General features: G+C 42.0%; 1 protein-coding gene across 1 annotated transcript; it reads left to right on the top strand.

Moving 5' to 3' along the window:
• Positions 1-675: 675 nt before the first annotated feature.
• CHRNB4 (cholinergic receptor nicotinic beta 4 subunit) lies at positions 676-14794 on the top strand. The gene is made up of 6 exons (XM_067305934.1): positions 676-736; positions 5493-5638; positions 7267-7311; positions 7437-7546; positions 11019-11991; positions 13992-14794. The coding sequence occupies exons 1-6, from the start codon at positions 682-684 to the stop codon at positions 14130-14132; spliced, it is 1470 nt and encodes a 489-aa protein (XP_067162035.1). The 5' UTR covers positions 676-681; the 3' UTR covers positions 14133-14794.
• Positions 14795-16147: the final 1353 nt, after the last annotated feature.

Below are 16147 nucleotides of genomic sequence, written 5' to 3'. Positions count from 1 at the left end.
GTTGCTATTTCTCACCTGGCTGCTTTAGCTTTCTTTTAAAATCTCTGTCAAATGCTAATGAGAACAAACTCCCCATTCTTCTCCTCCTGCTCCCAAAAGGCTTTTGGAGTTCTAGTTTTAACAGACCACATGTAGCATGGGACTTAGAGAGGAAAAGGGTTGGAAGCAGGTAATCAACTTTTTCTCTTGACATTGAAAATGACCCTTTGCTAGGGCTATAATTCATTGACATGACATTCATAACAGAGCTTATGGCACAAACTTATCTCCAGCTCTTTCCGCACACCTATCCCCACCCACTGCACTTACTAACCAGAAAGCCTTCTAAATGTTATCTAGAAGCAAGAATTAAGCAGTTGTGTTTTGCAAATCATGTTCCTTAGCTTGCTCTTTCATTTCCTCTTATTCAACATTATCACATTATGCTCCCTCTTCTTATGTGCTTTTCCTCTCCACAAAGCTCTTTAAACAGCTGCAAAGGGGGAGGGACCACTATGCTCATGAAAACTCCACTTTGCTGAATGCTTCTGCCAGGTCCTACTGTCTGTCTCTTTCCAGGGATTTAATACCTCCAAGGTTCAGGTTTGCTTTTACATCTCTTCCTTGTGCAACCCTGACAGCAGAGCCTATTGCCAGCTGTCTTTAGTGAAGAACAGTAATCCACTTCTTCTTGTTACTGCCATGAGGAATACCTACACCCTCTTTCTCTTTGTAGTGGTCTCCTTTTATTTTAACGGTAAGTGATCTTTTCTTTCAGATACAGTTTGCAGAACAGTGATAGCTTTCGGGGCTAGGAGATAGGAGTGTGATATAAGCTCTCAGAACATTTGTAACTGTCATCACAGTAGGTTGCAGACTTTAAGATGCATGAAATTGATTGTTTTGTTGTTTCTGGCTTGTTTGGTATCAGCAATTCCACTGTGATGGATAGGGACAGACAGTAAGTTGGACATAAAATGACGAACAGTAGGAGATGACAGGGACGATCACTAAAGAATGCTCCTTTAGATGCTCCCAGGTTCATCTGTGATGGGAAAAGCAAGGATTGTGTTGAGAGTGAAAAAAATAAAAATGAACAGTGTGGCATGAACCATAAATGAGATGGCTCTCACCCCTCTACAGTTATTGACTCAAGTTTTAGGAACTGTGTATTTTGCAAAGTTCATACTTCCTAACTGTCTAATTAGTAGTATGTAAACAACATTTAGATTAAGTTGTAATATGTAAATATATGCTAAAAAAAAATTCAAACATACATTCCGAACTTTTTCTTTAGCTCACCAGGATTTCTTATATACATTTTAGCCAACATGCACAGCCTGACAGCAGCATTAAACAGTGCATTTACCACGGGAGTCTCTTCCCAGGGAGAGACTCCACTGAAGTGTACAGAGTGAAACTGGCAGAAAGTGAACTGAGGCAGAATCACATCTTCCTCATATTTATTTATTCATCCCACAGTTGTTTTGCTTCTTCAATTACTGAAAAGCAACTTTGCAAAACAGCTGCTTTATAACAACTGAAGAGCGAGGGCCTACTTTAGATTTTCAGATTACATATTTTTAAACCCATTGGTATTTCCTTTTTATTTACATTAATTGTAGTGTGGAAATTAAAACAATCTTTAAAATATAGTAAATTTGGTACTACATCCATTAGAACAACAAGCATTCCACAGCAGCGCGCATTGTTCTAGGAGGTTATATAAATCATTTTACTCAAGAGTATGCTGAGACTTAACTTCGCTAAGTAATTTCAGAGAAGATAACAGAATCGTCTTAATGCTGCACCCTATTTGCTTTATCCTGATTACACATGGGAACTTGGTATGGCACCATTGTCCACATAAGCCATTTGAGGGGGAGGAAAGAACAAAAATGACAACACATGGCATAACGTATTATTTCTAAATGTGACTCAACATTTATTAAAATAAATGAAGTCAGGGAAATGGGGGAAATATGCCTCATTTTAAGTTTTGCAATTTAGACAGTGCACCTGCCTGTATTTGTCAATATTTCTCCTTATTCTGTTCTGTGGAAATCACTCCAACATATTTGTCATCACACTCTGAAAATAACCAACATAACACAGGGTGAGTAGTTATGTCATTTTATATTTTAAATTATATCATGTAAAAGGGAAATTTTGCAAAGGTGACTGAATCAAGTCTGTGTTTTTGCTTCCTCTAGCATGAAACAGGAAGAATCCTGAAGTTTTTTGGTTTTTTTTTAATGGTTATGCCCCAGCAGAGAAAACAAACTTACTGCAGAAACGTGTACTGCAAGTTATGCGGCAATTTGCTCTCCTTGTTATGGAGCAGATGTGTAGCGTGTTCAGTGAAGCTAAGACAATTTACCTAGCTCAGGATCCACCCCAGTGTGTTTTTCCTATTACTGTTTCCAGTATACAAAAATACCCCACCCCCAATTTAGAACTGCTTCATCATTCTTGATAAAATCATTTGTCTAAAAGCACTTGTCTACCCTCTGGAACATTTCTGGCGAATACTGCTATTTGGAAAAAAACCAATTTTGCCAGGAAAAGAAGTGTGCTTCCATTTCTTCCAACTCCCGGGGGAAAAAGAGGTGTTTTCAAACACACTGACACTAACATTTTGAAACGCATATAAAGACGAACTTGAATGCCTGGTAATTTTGTTTTCATTAGGTGCCATCTGGTTAATATATAGATTGGTAATGGAAGGTAGATTATAAACATGCTTCAAGAAGCACTCATTTTTACACGTTATTTACGGACAGCTCGGGCCCGGCAGCCTTTCGGGCAGTGCACTGCTGACATCTAGCGGTGTTGGAAACAGGCACCCGAGGGAGCTGAGAGGAGCCTTAGATCTTGATTTCAGATGATTAAAAGTTATTTAAAGTTTGGGCTAGGGTGGCAACCTTACAAAGAATAATTCATTCCAGGAACCCCTTACCTAATAACAGCAAAATATTTCTTAAAGGAATTCATTATTTGCCAAATCATTTTATAATTAAGTCCTGGCCAGTCATTCATCTGCATAAAGTTTATTGACAGAGGTCAGTACTGTGAAATCTGAGCTGCTCGTCAGACACGCAAACCCCACAGTCTGTTCTGATTTACAGACCAGACGACCATGACCATTAAAACCAGGCTTCAGAGAATGAATAATGATTATTACAAATTCAGAATTAGCTTTCTGCAAATATTCTGCAGTTTTCACTCCTTACTGGCTGTTTGGGCAAATGCTCCATATGCTAGAGTATTTACAGAAAGAGATGGGAACACATTGAAAGTGTATTTATTTAACAATTCAAACGAGAATTCACTCTGTTAGCAGCATTCAAACACCACTGTGTGAAACAAGTCAAAAGACAATTTATTTATATTTGGCTCTGAATTACAGCAGTCTGCTTCTGTCACTTACATATGCAACAGAGGGAATGTTTGTTCAAAAGAAATCAATAAAATAACTTTAACAGAGATTCTGTCCTTAGCCACCACATGGCTTTTCACCCTTCCTTATAAACACAGAACAATTCATTCCTAGTGTGCAGCCCCATTTTCTTCACAGCATCAAATTTATCTTAATTGCAATACCCAAGACAAAACAAAGCCTGGAGCTTAGCAAGGATCAGCATAGCTCTAGCTTGATAAGCCTTTGATTAGGCAGGCTTAGGTTGAGAATGAATGTAGTATTAAAATACCACATGGTACTAAGCCTTTTACAACGACTGGCAGGGAGGTACAAGGCAAGTGTGAATCAAACCCAACCCAACCCAACAAATGCAGATGTATTTGTCCAAACTTGCTTTTCCAAAAGGCTTGGGATGTACTTGAGAAGTTGGTTCTGAGATACAATGTTACAGTTGCGTGTGGCAAGACTTGTGCTACCCAGGCCATATTGCACACTGGTCTTAAAAGAATTAAAGCAAGTCTGGTGCTTATCGCAACCTTTCCCAGAACTTGAGTAAAATCTGTTCTTAGATATGAAAGTCTCTTAGCTCATTTTTCCTTTAGGCCTCTCCTCTTCCTTATTGCCTCAGAAACAAGAAGTTCTTATAATATTTTTTTAATATGAGTGGAATTCGGAAGTACCAGGTCTCAAGAGAGACTTGTTCCCCCTAGCAACTCACTGCCCAGTTCACGTGGAAACTAGACACCCTCCAGAGAAGCGCACAGACTTTGGCTGCCTACGTGATCCCGGTCTGCTGCTGTCTGCCCTTCTCTGTATCTCACGCTGCAACGTAAGAAACACACCAAGTTCATGTATCACAAATCTAAAATATGTGCAGGGCCAGTGGTTTTTATTGTGTGCAACTGCTTTAGGGTGTAATGAAGCACGTGCGCTGTAGGGACCCTCTCCTCTTTGCAGTTTCTAGGGTAGAGTTAGGTGCTCTTTTATATGGGATGGACATATTTGAAGAATGTTTTTTCTAACAACTGGACCAGAATCTGTTGTCACTGACACCTGTGTCCATCACTGTCAGCGGTATCACACAACACAGAATTACTCTGCACACAGCAGGATCTGTCTCTTGCAAAGGGTCAATATTGTTCGCAGGATGTTACCAGGACTTTAGCCATCGCTGTTATTGAGCATTGGTAGACAAATTCTGTTTCTCTCCCTGAAATTATTAAGACAGCTGAGAAGAATTTACCTTTTTATATTCTGTAACATGATCAATACCAGTTTGAAAATTCCAGTAAAATGGCTTTGAAAAGCACAAGCAAGAGCATGAGGACAGATGCAGTTACCTCTGGAGTTGTGCCATAAGCTACTCTGCTCCATGGAGAACGCTCAGGGTTGTTTGACGATCTGAGACCCTGCAGATACTATATTCTGCAGTCACTGAAATCCAGCTCTGGCCATCTAAGATTCATAATATTTGTGCTAGTCCATAACTCAAGTTTTGCTTCCACATATCAGAAGGCTGCCTTTTACATTAGTGCCCCAGGTTTTCAAATAACATGATTGTGAAACAGAAATATCACCGGCTACCAAAGAGCTCTCAATCATTATAAAACCCTGCAGCTCCTACCCTGGCTTTTCGCTACACAGATCAGAGTCTTCCAATTTTGTACATGTGCCTGCAACTCCTCCTTTGTCCCCTATGACAACGAAGAGGGAAGTCGCAGCCAGCCTCCCTTGCCTTTGGATCTTTGAAATTTTCTCCTGTTATTAAAAGGGTGGTTTGCTTCCCGTTTCTATTTCTGAACATACTGCAAGAAGTGTCTATCAATTTGAGTTTCACATTTTACTGTGGGAAAAAAACCCAAAGGGCTCTGTTTTATCTGCCTTGATTTATGCTCTGTGAGAGACAGTCAACTTCAGCAGAACAGGTATCGGTGCCAAGGGGCTTACCTTTCTGTTCACACAAACCTACAGACTTTAGAAAACCAAAAGCCCTAATTATTTCATGAAGATGATCCGATGCACAGGAATCCTGTGCTCCCTCATCATGTCACTTGGTCTCTCTTCTGCAGTTCTGTTATGTGATGTTTTACAGGAAGCACCGCAGCAGATGCTGAAGAAAAGCTAATGAACCACCTACTGAGTCCTGACAGGTACAATAAGTTAATTCGTCCAGCTGTCAACTCGTCCCAGTTGGTATCTATAGAACTGCAGGTTTCCCTGGCACAGCTCATCAGTGTGGTAAGCTCAAATTAGGCTGTTCCTTCTAATTCATTACCATCTGCACAGAAGTCTAAGCACAAGTCACACTGGTATTACTATGTCCCTATTATTTTCTAGCTTACATAACAACATTTAGTAGGCAGGGCCCATATATGTGATTTTTTGGTTTTACTTTAAATCAGATGAGGCTACAACAGGGAGATGTATTTATGCCTAAGCAATTAAGGGTAGTGGCAGATCTTCATCCAATAAAATTCCACTGATAACAAACCAAACTCATTCTACAGATTCCCGTACAACTACAGTAAGTTACACCCGATCAGCATCCATCCTGGACTGTGCATGCGATGCTAAACTACCTTCTGCTCTTTGCATTGAGGAAATGTGGTTGAGCGGTCTGCAAACAAGCTAAGAAGTCCTGCTCAAATTCTGCGGGCACATCAACAAAGCACAGTGAAAAGCCGTAAAGGAAAGAAAAGCTAGTTCTGGCTGGAACAGCTCAACATGGTTAAATCAATCCCCATGCGAGCAGCTCCTCATACTCAATAACACTGACTTCAGTGGGTCCAAAGAACATTTTCACTCATGAAGTTAACATGTGTTAAACAGTTCTTCCAAGGCAAAAATCTGCACCTTGATGCCAAGAGAGATTTTAGCATTAATTGCAGTGGGAACAAGATCCACGACATAAGCAGGAATAATTTTCTGAATCTGGGCTTTTAACTCTACTGCTCTCCCTGGATGAAAAGGATATGGAGGGCAGGCTCCCTGAGAGCATTTTTCTATGGGCCAGTGACTAAAGTGCTGCAAAGTTTAAGAGCACTATATAATTTTTATTCTGAAACTCAAGAGGAAAAGTGAAAGACACTACCGGAAGCTAAGGGAAGCTGTACGAACAGACGTGCTTTTGTACACAAGCGCAGGCTGAGGCAGAAAGCAGGTACTGCCCCGTACGCCGGACGACTCTAGGCCAAGTGCTCCCCCCCTCCTGAAGAAGTGAACCTGGAGAGAGACCTCCTCACCCCGTGCACTGCAGGCACTGACACGGGTCCTCCCAGACTGCCAATTCGAGGCAGAAAAAATAGGGTGTCTTGTCCCTGCAGGCCCCAAGGATCAACAGCCTCATCGGAGTAGCCACATGGGCAGGGATCAAGAATGGCACAGCTCAGTCCCTATCCCGCTGTATCCTCACGCTTCAGAGAAAAAGCAGCATATAGACATCTTACAGACACTATCAAGCATCTTCAGCATCAGAGAATTAACTTGCTTTCCTGCAGAAATCCTCCTGACTCTTTGACCTCCTATCTCAGCCCTTAGTAAAGCCCCAGCCATACAAAGCCAACCCACAAAAAAAATCAGCTCAGGGTGGGAAAATTGGTTCCCAAGTAGCCACAATCACTCCAGTCATGGCCATCCTTGTTAATGGCCACTTGGAAATAGGTACTCGCAGGGTACTTTTTATTATCAGTATGTGCACAAAACTGGGCATCTTACCAGCAAACAGAGAAACGGCTGTCTTGTAATAGACTAAACAAAATTATTTTGTGCAGCTGGAAATATCCTTGAAAGCCAACTGCATAAATTTACTATTGCAATAAAAGAAAACATTTTAGAGAACAATTTTTCTCTTTCTTTTTCTCCTGCAGAATGAACGGGAGCAGATCATGACTACGAATGTTTGGCTGAACCAGGTAACCAAGCCCACAAAGGCATGCTCTTGCAAACCGCAAACACCACTGCTTTCACTCTGCTACAGTGATTTTTTTTTGTGCTTGGTCAGGATATTTCCATCACTACTGTACAATTTTTCTCTTAGGAGTGGATTGATTACCGTTTGGCTTGGAAGCCCTCTGACTATGAAGGGATAAATAAGCTGAGAATACCTGCAAAACACATCTGGCTGCCAGACATTGTACTTTACAATAAGTAAGTAAAACTTCTGTAGTTCATACAGACAGTGAACAAAAACTGTAACCATGTAACAAGAAACAAGCAGTCCTGCGTCAGAACCAATCAGGTAGGTCTGAGAAACTTCTGAAACTGAATTTTGAAACTTTTTGCCACTATCAGATATATCTGACTGAGAGGTACTGGCCTCAAAGATAATTTCTCTAAAATCAGGGCTCTAGTTAGAGAGAGTCTGGCAGAGTCGGAGCATGTCTGCAGTGAGCTGTTAGACAGCAGAGGATCTGCGCGAAGGCTTGCTGCTGAGACAGAAGTCTGCAGGGAGCTAGGCTATACGGAGAGCATGAACTGCAAGTACAAGCACAGCCACACACTGGCCATGCTTGCAAGAAGAGAAGACATCAGGAATCCAAACGGAAATTTAGTCTAGAGCAATAGGAATATACTTGAATTCTCGTAACAGCAGAAAACACCACATTCCTGATATCTGTCCCATCCTTTTAAAAATCTGGGGTGAGTCTCAAATATTTAGTTTGAGTTGAAATGTGGAAAAATTTCAGTTTTAGGCAGGAAAGAAAAAGACTGTTAAGTCTACTAGAAAATCTTCCCCAGAGATCACTGAGTAGCTCTATAAAATACACTGAGGTACTAAACAATTCGCCCCAGATTGCAGGTTCCAAAATTTTGGACCAAACCTGGAAGCAGCTATGATGGTTAAGATCACACTGCAGCGCGCAGGCAGCCTGGGACTGGAAGCCCAAAACACACAGCCAAAATACTTGGCATTTACTGGCTTCCGTGACGCAGCCAGGCGGATCAGTGTGATCAGCCCCCACAGCAGGGCCCCTCCGGGCTTGCAGCTCCGGCACAGCAAGGCGAGCTGTGCAGCTAAACTGCACTGGTGCCCAGCGGCCACATCGCCAGCTACGGAGCATCCACAGGGTTAAAGAGCAAAAGACAGGGAAAGCCAGGTAGCTCTGGACAGCCAGCCAGGGCCACCTAAAGCACGTATGCTTAGTCCCTGCCCCAGCACTGCCAGTGTAAGAAGGAGGTAAACCAGGCAGGGAGGCAATAGCGGCCAGTGCTACAGCTCAGGGGAGTACGGAGGAGCTGGCGGGGTTACAGGGCAGGAACCTGCAGCTCCACCCAGCAAGGCATGGGACCGTGCCAGCTTTCTTGTCTGCAGAGGCCTGGGAAGCATCAGTGTGGGTGGATAAGAAGCACGTTGGTAGAGAAGCACTGAGGCACCTGTATGGCCCTTACCTTTGTTCAAAAAGGGACTGTAAATAGCCCTAAAGACCAAAGAACATCTCGGGACTTAGTTTGCTTTCTTGTCAGGCACAACCAGATCCTTTGTGAGAGTATGCAAAAACATCCGACCACAGTAAAAGTTAGACGAATCCCATCCTTTATCAGATGTGTTAGGTTCCGAGCTACGCTCTTTTCTCTTATTCCTTGTTCCCCCCTTCCACCACAGACTCCAAAGCATCAACCTGCTACAAAGTTCACAGGTACCAGAACTCCATGAGTTAATATTCATTTTCAAAAACAGATTACATTCTACTTTCATAAAGCATTCAAAATCAATTATAAGAATGCATAATAAATCTGTCAGCATCCGACCTTGGTGCTTTAGAGTACAGAGAGAAAGAAAGGCTCGGAGCTAGACTGTAGCTCAGTGCTTCTTTCAAACAAACAGCTTGGTGCCAGTATTTTTTAGTTTGTTATTAAGTCTTTAGCAAAGCCTTAAAGGAGATGACACCAAATCTTTGGGAAAAGAAAACAATAAACAAAGCTTAAAATATACTGCTTTCATGACATTTTAAAAACCAATGAATTCTTGAACACATGATGGTTTACGAACACGTACAGATGGGAAACCTGGGAAGTTTATATATAACTCAGTTAATCTAGTAGGATTCTAGTATGAATCCTCCTACTAGTAATCAGATTTAAGAAATACTTAAATACTAAAAGCTATTGTATTAGTCACAAAATAATTCAGCCAGTGGATTAGGATGTACTCTCCCTTGTCAAATCTTGTTCTGCTAAATTGTGCCCCTCCCTGGCTTCTTTCTCGCTTACCGCCCAAATGGTACCATTTAATGGATTACAAGAAGGGGAAGGAACAGTTTAAAAAGGCTTCTTGAAAATAGAGAAAGAAGCTTTTAGCCTCACTATATTGGATTTTTACATTAGCACAAAGCTGCAAGTTAAAATTTTAGCTGAAGGACACCCCATGGAAACACCCACCCGGTGAGTTTCTCCCGCTGAAGCGCTGTTTCCCAGGCAGAGTTCAAGCCACACCAAGGCGAACACGCGGTGCATTCCCACGCACAGCTGTCGACAGCACACGCGGCCGCGGAGGGCACCGAGACAGCCAAGCAGCCCGGCCCTGTGGCACATCCTGCTTCCGAGAATCAACCTTAGCACTGAAAAAGCTCTATTTTTCAAGGTGCCTTATCAACAAATATGCACTTCATTAGACTCATGATTAACTGTTAAGGTGCAAATTTCCCACTGGACTAAAGGGGTGCTACTTAATCAGAGTCAGCTGAACTTTATTTGTTTACACTTACGGTGAGTTTGGTCTGCTATTTCTGCAGATAATGTACTGTCTTCATTTTACGCGCATTTCTTTACGTAAGTATCTGTTCATCAAAAAGAAAGCGTATGGGATGTAACTAGTCCAGACTCACTTTTGCAGTCTAACAAAGTGGCAAGGGACTTACTATTAAAACATTGTTTGTCCAGAAGCACTGGACAAGTATTGACTACAGATTGATAAAGATCTTCTCCCTGAATTAAATGACCCACCCTAGCATAGGAGACTCTCCTGGTGAAAGTTTAGCATTTGGAGGAGATACAAAGCCAAGACTGTTTGTGGGCACTAAGAACCCTGCGGCTTGTCTGTTCTGGCTTTGTAACAAGCAAACGTTAACTGGAGTGATGCAATAAATTATAATTCGTATAATTACATTTCCTCTGCCTCCATTCTCCCTGCATTTCTAACTAACACTGCTCATCCTTATTTCCTCCTGCAAGTCATTTAGGAGTGTTGCTGTATGCCGTTAGCAGTGGCTGTGCTCCAGACCAAAGGTCCCTGCATCTCAGTGCTGGATGATCTCATTTCTACTTAGCCTCCAGAGATGTTACTTACTTTAAGAAGTATTTATATAATACTTTGGGTTCTTTGGATCAAACCAACATGCATGCTTATTATTTAATAATCATTTTATATAATAATGATTTTATGTAAGCACTGGACAAAATGTTAATTCTCTGACTGGGAGAAATGCATACACCATTCTCCCTATCATGTTATAGCTGCCTAAAAAATATATTTCAAAACTGAAATCTTACTAAGGTTTAATTCTAGCAACAGCTGAGGCCCAGAGGACCAAGAATACCAGAGCTTTTCTGTTTTGAACCATGTTTTTCCCCTTAATGTTTGCTGGTCTTTCCTCCTTTTTCTTCTCTCTCATTTCATTAGCGCGGATGGCACATATGAAGTTTCCCTATACACAAATGCGATTGTACAGAATAATGGAAGCATTCGCTGGTTGCCTCCAGCCATTTACAAAAGCGCCTGCAAGATTGAGGTTAAGCATTTTCCATTTGATCAGCAAAACTGCACACTAAAGTTCCGGTCTTGGACATATGATCATACAGAAATTGATATGGTACTTAAAACTTCCATGGCAAGCATGGACGACTTTACACCGAGTGGAGAATGGGATATTGTAGCACTCCCAGGAAGGAGGACTGTAAACCCTCTGGACCCCAATTATGTCGATGTGACATATGACTTCATTATTAAAAGGAAACCTCTTTTTTATACCATCAATCTTATCATTCCCTGTGTGCTAATAACATCCTTAGCCATCCTGGTGTTCTACTTGCCTTCAGACTGTGGCGAAAAGATGACTTTATGCATATCTGTGTTGCTTGCCTTGACAGTGTTCTTGCTGCTGATCTCCAAAATCGTCCCTCCAACATCTCTAGATGTTCCACTGATTGGGAAGTACCTCATGTTTACAATGGTATTAGTGACATTTTCAATAGTTACCAGTGTCTGTGTACTCAATGTCCACCACAGATCCCCAAGTACTCACACTATGCCCCCTTGGGTAAAGCTCGTTTTCCTTGAGAGACTCCCAGCCTATCTGTTCATGAAGCGCCCAGAAAATAATTCTCCACAGCAAAGGCTGTGCAACCGCAAAAAGACAAGATCCGGGAATCTTTGTATGGACCCAGCTGAGCTGTACAAGAACTCCACCTATTTTATGAATACAGCCTCTGCCAAAAAATATGATATGAAAATCACAGAGACCCTTGACAATGTCAGTAGCCATCAAGATTTTAGGTTAAGATCAACCACGAAATTTTCTCCTGAAGTCCAAGAAGCAATTGATGGAGTCAGTTTTATAGCAGAACACATGAGAAGTGATGACAATGACCAGAGTGTAAGTAAAAAGGAGAAATCATCCTAGTCTTCCCAAACATCATCCCCTGTCTTTCCCTGTGCTCTGTTTCAGAAAGGAGATTTGAACTCCCTAGCCATCTTAGAGTTTTTAGAGAGATTCTAGATATAATTTGTAAGAGGACATAATTTTTGTCATTAAAAGAACTTAATGAATAACAGTTTGGTAAAGCCAATACTATCCTGAAAAGTAACATGACTGTTTCTACAAAGAGAGACTGTCTGTTGTCCAGCAAGTGGTGAAATACCCTTGAAAAAGCCATGTTGCTACATTTAAGTAGTGTTTGGTAGGGAAAGAAATTCATATTCAGTTCCAAGTCAAAGAAAATGTTATTAAGAGTATTTTCCCCATTGTCTTCAACGAGACTGTAACACAACCCATGCTCAGGCCATGTTACCAAGAAATGGTCTACATGCAGCTCAAGCATTCATTTACCTAATCAGGCGCAGAAGGAGGATTTAGTGAAATGGGTAAGAAGTCCTCTGCAAGCACTCTTCCTGGACTAAGATCCCTGTCTTTAATTGAGAAACAGATGCTGCTTATCATAATCTGCCCTGACAAACAATGGGTAGCATCAAACTGCTAATGCCAGTAGAGCTGAGACTTCTTCCATTTGAACTAAATCGGACTCTCTGTTGGACATGAAAAGTCCTGGATCCAGGACATATTAAAGCAGTGCTGTTGCTGTTCTGTTCACATGCCCTAGTCACGTGCTACTAGCTAGCACACTAAAGCTGATATCAACACCCAGGGAACAATGCTTGGAAAAACTCAGACAGTTCAGAGTTTTGTTTAGACAAGCATCCGTGGTCACGAAAAATCATCCTTACATCTGCATACATCCTCTCTGCGACCCTGCTCAGTCCCAGATCCCAGTCAGATTCCAGGGTCTCTGCTCCTGCTGTGCTCTCCCTCCTTCGGCCAAGCAGATCGAGTAACTCTGAAAGTCTGCTTTCAGATCTGGCAGGACTCCCTTGAGGAGCATGCTACTGAGTCGTTCATGTTTTCTATTAACTGAAATTACTGACAATATAAATAAAGAAGATCAGCTATTAACATTAGACGTGAGCTTGCGCACGTTGAAACTGACTGAACAGAAGCAGATTTGTAGTGGAGAAAAGAAGTTTTCCAAGAGCACAGAAACTCTTGCAAGAATGTGTTGCATATTAAAGAATCTATGAAGCATCCATTTGAGATTAAGAGCAATTTTCAAGGGAATTTTATACATTAAACACGAACTGAATGCTTTTTACACAAGGCCCTCTGATATTAGATATTACTGTTTTCTAGATGCACAATTTTAATCTCTGCTTTTCCTTCATTATCATGGTCTGATAACAACTGTTCATGTACATCTACTATAGTCTCATTTCAGAAGGGCACAATTCTCATTAACAGCAGTGGGAATTACAAGTGTGCAGTGAATAAAAAATATGCAATTGTCTGATATGAGACATGAGATAAATGAGAAGCATTGTAAAGTCATTGAGGTGAATATGTCCCATGTAACTAGAATCAGTGAGAGAGGAAAAAACAACCGTTCCTGAGATGCAAATGAACAGATTAAAATATACCCCTTCATAGTAATAGGCTTATAGTCACTTCAGTTTGAGAACAAAATCTAAGGCTGGCCTTATGACTTTCACAGACAACATATGCAAGACAAAAAGGGATATTAATAAAAGCAAGAGTATTAATATGTACTAAAACTCTTGATTAAGAAGATTGCTGATAAGAAAAGAACTCTGAAGCTAACTAGTTTAACAGCACTAAATATCGTCCATCTTTGTCCATGGAGATTAATTCACTGCCCAAAATGGTTGTAGGAGAAAAACTCCTCCCTGAACTCTAAAGTCAGTTTGTTCCCTGATCCTTGAGATTTGCTTCCTTTTATTTTCATATAGAAAGACTCAGTGTCAGCAAAACCAAGGGGGGGTGAATATGACAAATTGCTAATATCTTTAATTGGCTTTTTCTTCCAGGTCATTGAAGATTGGAAGTATGTTGCCATGGTAGTGGACAGGCTGTTTCTCTGGATATTCGTCTTTGTTTGTGTCCTGGGGACTGTTGGATTATTTCTGCAGCCACTTTTTCAAAACCACACTGCTACCATGAACCCTTAGTTGTCATTTAAAATTGGCAATGCTTACGTAGATGCTGGGCCTCATTCTGCTGTCCGTTCCCCTCTGATAAATCCAGAGAGAGGTCAATGGAGTTGCTCTTGCATCAGATTTACAGTAGGGGAATGGAAAGTGGAATCTGACCTGCTAGATTATTGTGATAGGAAAAATCCAGAAAACAAGTATTTTTTCCAATGACTTCATTACTTCTGGTGATATGTTGGCCCTTTTTTCAATCATTTGAAGCCCAAATATTACAGAGAAAGGCATTTACTGTACAATATGCCAGCCTGGCTCAGGATTATTATTAAAACGGTATTTTATATACATTGCCTCAGGAAGGACATTTTCTTTCCTCAGAATGCTGCAGTTTCCACATTGCAGTTTCCATATTACAAAGAAGCTATTGCCAAGACATTCATTTCCTTCAAATGCCTCAAAACTACTTATGTCTGGTTTATAAAGAGTGTTACAGGTGGAATCATTACTGTTTAGCTGCTTTGAATGTGATATTTAAGATTGAACTGAAAAACAGAGCCACACTTTTGAAGTGCCACTATCAGGTTTCTCATCTTGCCATCTCTGCTAGCAGATCGATCAACGGAGGCCAAATTAATATGTGATAAACAAACATTTATATACTCTGTTCAGTGATGAAATATAAATAAAATGTGAAAATTCTCCTACATATAGATTTAGTCCTGAAATGTTCCTGCAACTTTTACCGCTCTCAGAAGTGGGGTTCATATATGCTTTCACGAATCTAAGACTAACAGTATAGGAAAGCATCTAGCAGAGAAGACAACTGTAAAAAGCAATAGTTGATAAAATGGGGATAAGACACCTGAGAACAAACAGACCTTCATCTTTTGCTGGGGAGATTTTAATATGGATTAAAGGATAATCCTCAACAAATCAGCAATGCAAGCGCATAGGACTTGTACAGTCTTAAGTTGTTTGGCAGAGGACTGTTCAGAGGCCGAGACTCCTGCTGCGGAACAATCCCACCAGCCTTGTTCCAGGTCGCTTTCCACTTGCAAAAGAGAATTGGGCTTCTGATATTTTTCGGGCTAAAACAACTTTAGCTCTTTGTTGGGGTGTTGTCAGGACACAGCAATTCTACCACCATTAAGAGGCACAATTAATGACTACTGAACAAACTGGTAAGATCCACCACTGCCTGTGAAGGGGGGAAGCTCAGGGTTCCATGGGAGGATTAGTGGACATCCATACTCACGTTCTCCAACAAGCCACAGCTGAAGACACCTCTGGCTTTACCTGCCCACATCAGAACTGAGCTGTGGCCCTACCTGGATCATGTTCCCAGGCAGCAGCAGATACCACATAGATTTAGACATGCCAAACCAGCTACACTGCAAGCTTTTCAGCTACTCAGAGCACCTCCAGCACCTTTGCTGCCCAGGGGTTCGCTCCCTGCTCACGCGCTGAACTCCCCAGCACTGCCAGCTACCCCCGCTCCCTGCTCCCTGTGCCTGGCCCACCTGTCCCAGTGCCACCGCCCGGAGCTGGAGACCAGCCCCAGTGCTGGACAAGGTCTCCCAGAGGCCTGAGCACTCCATCACGGCCTGCTGCACTGCAGCCCTTGGAAAGATATAAGGGAAAAAGCAACAGAAGTGTGTGTGTGCGGGGGGGGGGGGGGGGGTTGGGGGGGGGGGTTGGGGGGGGGAGGAGTGAGGCTCTCCGAGCAGCAGCAGCTCCCCTTAGCCGTATGCTGGGAGAAAGAAAGGTTGTAACACTGTCATCCTCCCTTCCAGTCCCCTTGCTCCATAGAGGACAGGGCAGGAGGGTGAAGGAGGCCTCTGTGACAGCCGTTTCAATGCAGCCCTGCCCTGCGCACGCTTCTACGGAGAAGCTGCCATATCCTCCTCTCCCAGTGCTCTGGTCCTCCCCCCAGCATCCACTGTTCTGGACGTATCCCATGGTGATGGGTGGCAGTGCGACCATTTGAAGGAGTCAGATCTGCTTCCCCAGCTCAAATGTGTTCTTCTACCTCTTAC

The sequence above is a fragment of the Apteryx mantelli genome, chromosome 15, assembly GCF_036417845.1.
Source record: "Apteryx mantelli isolate bAptMan1 chromosome 15, bAptMan1.hap1, whole genome shotgun sequence".
Classification (NCBI taxonomy): Eukaryota; Metazoa; Chordata; class Aves; order Apterygiformes; family Apterygidae; genus Apteryx; species Apteryx mantelli.
Note: the sequence above shows the minus strand (reverse complement) of the source record. Positions and strands in the feature narration are given on the sequence as shown.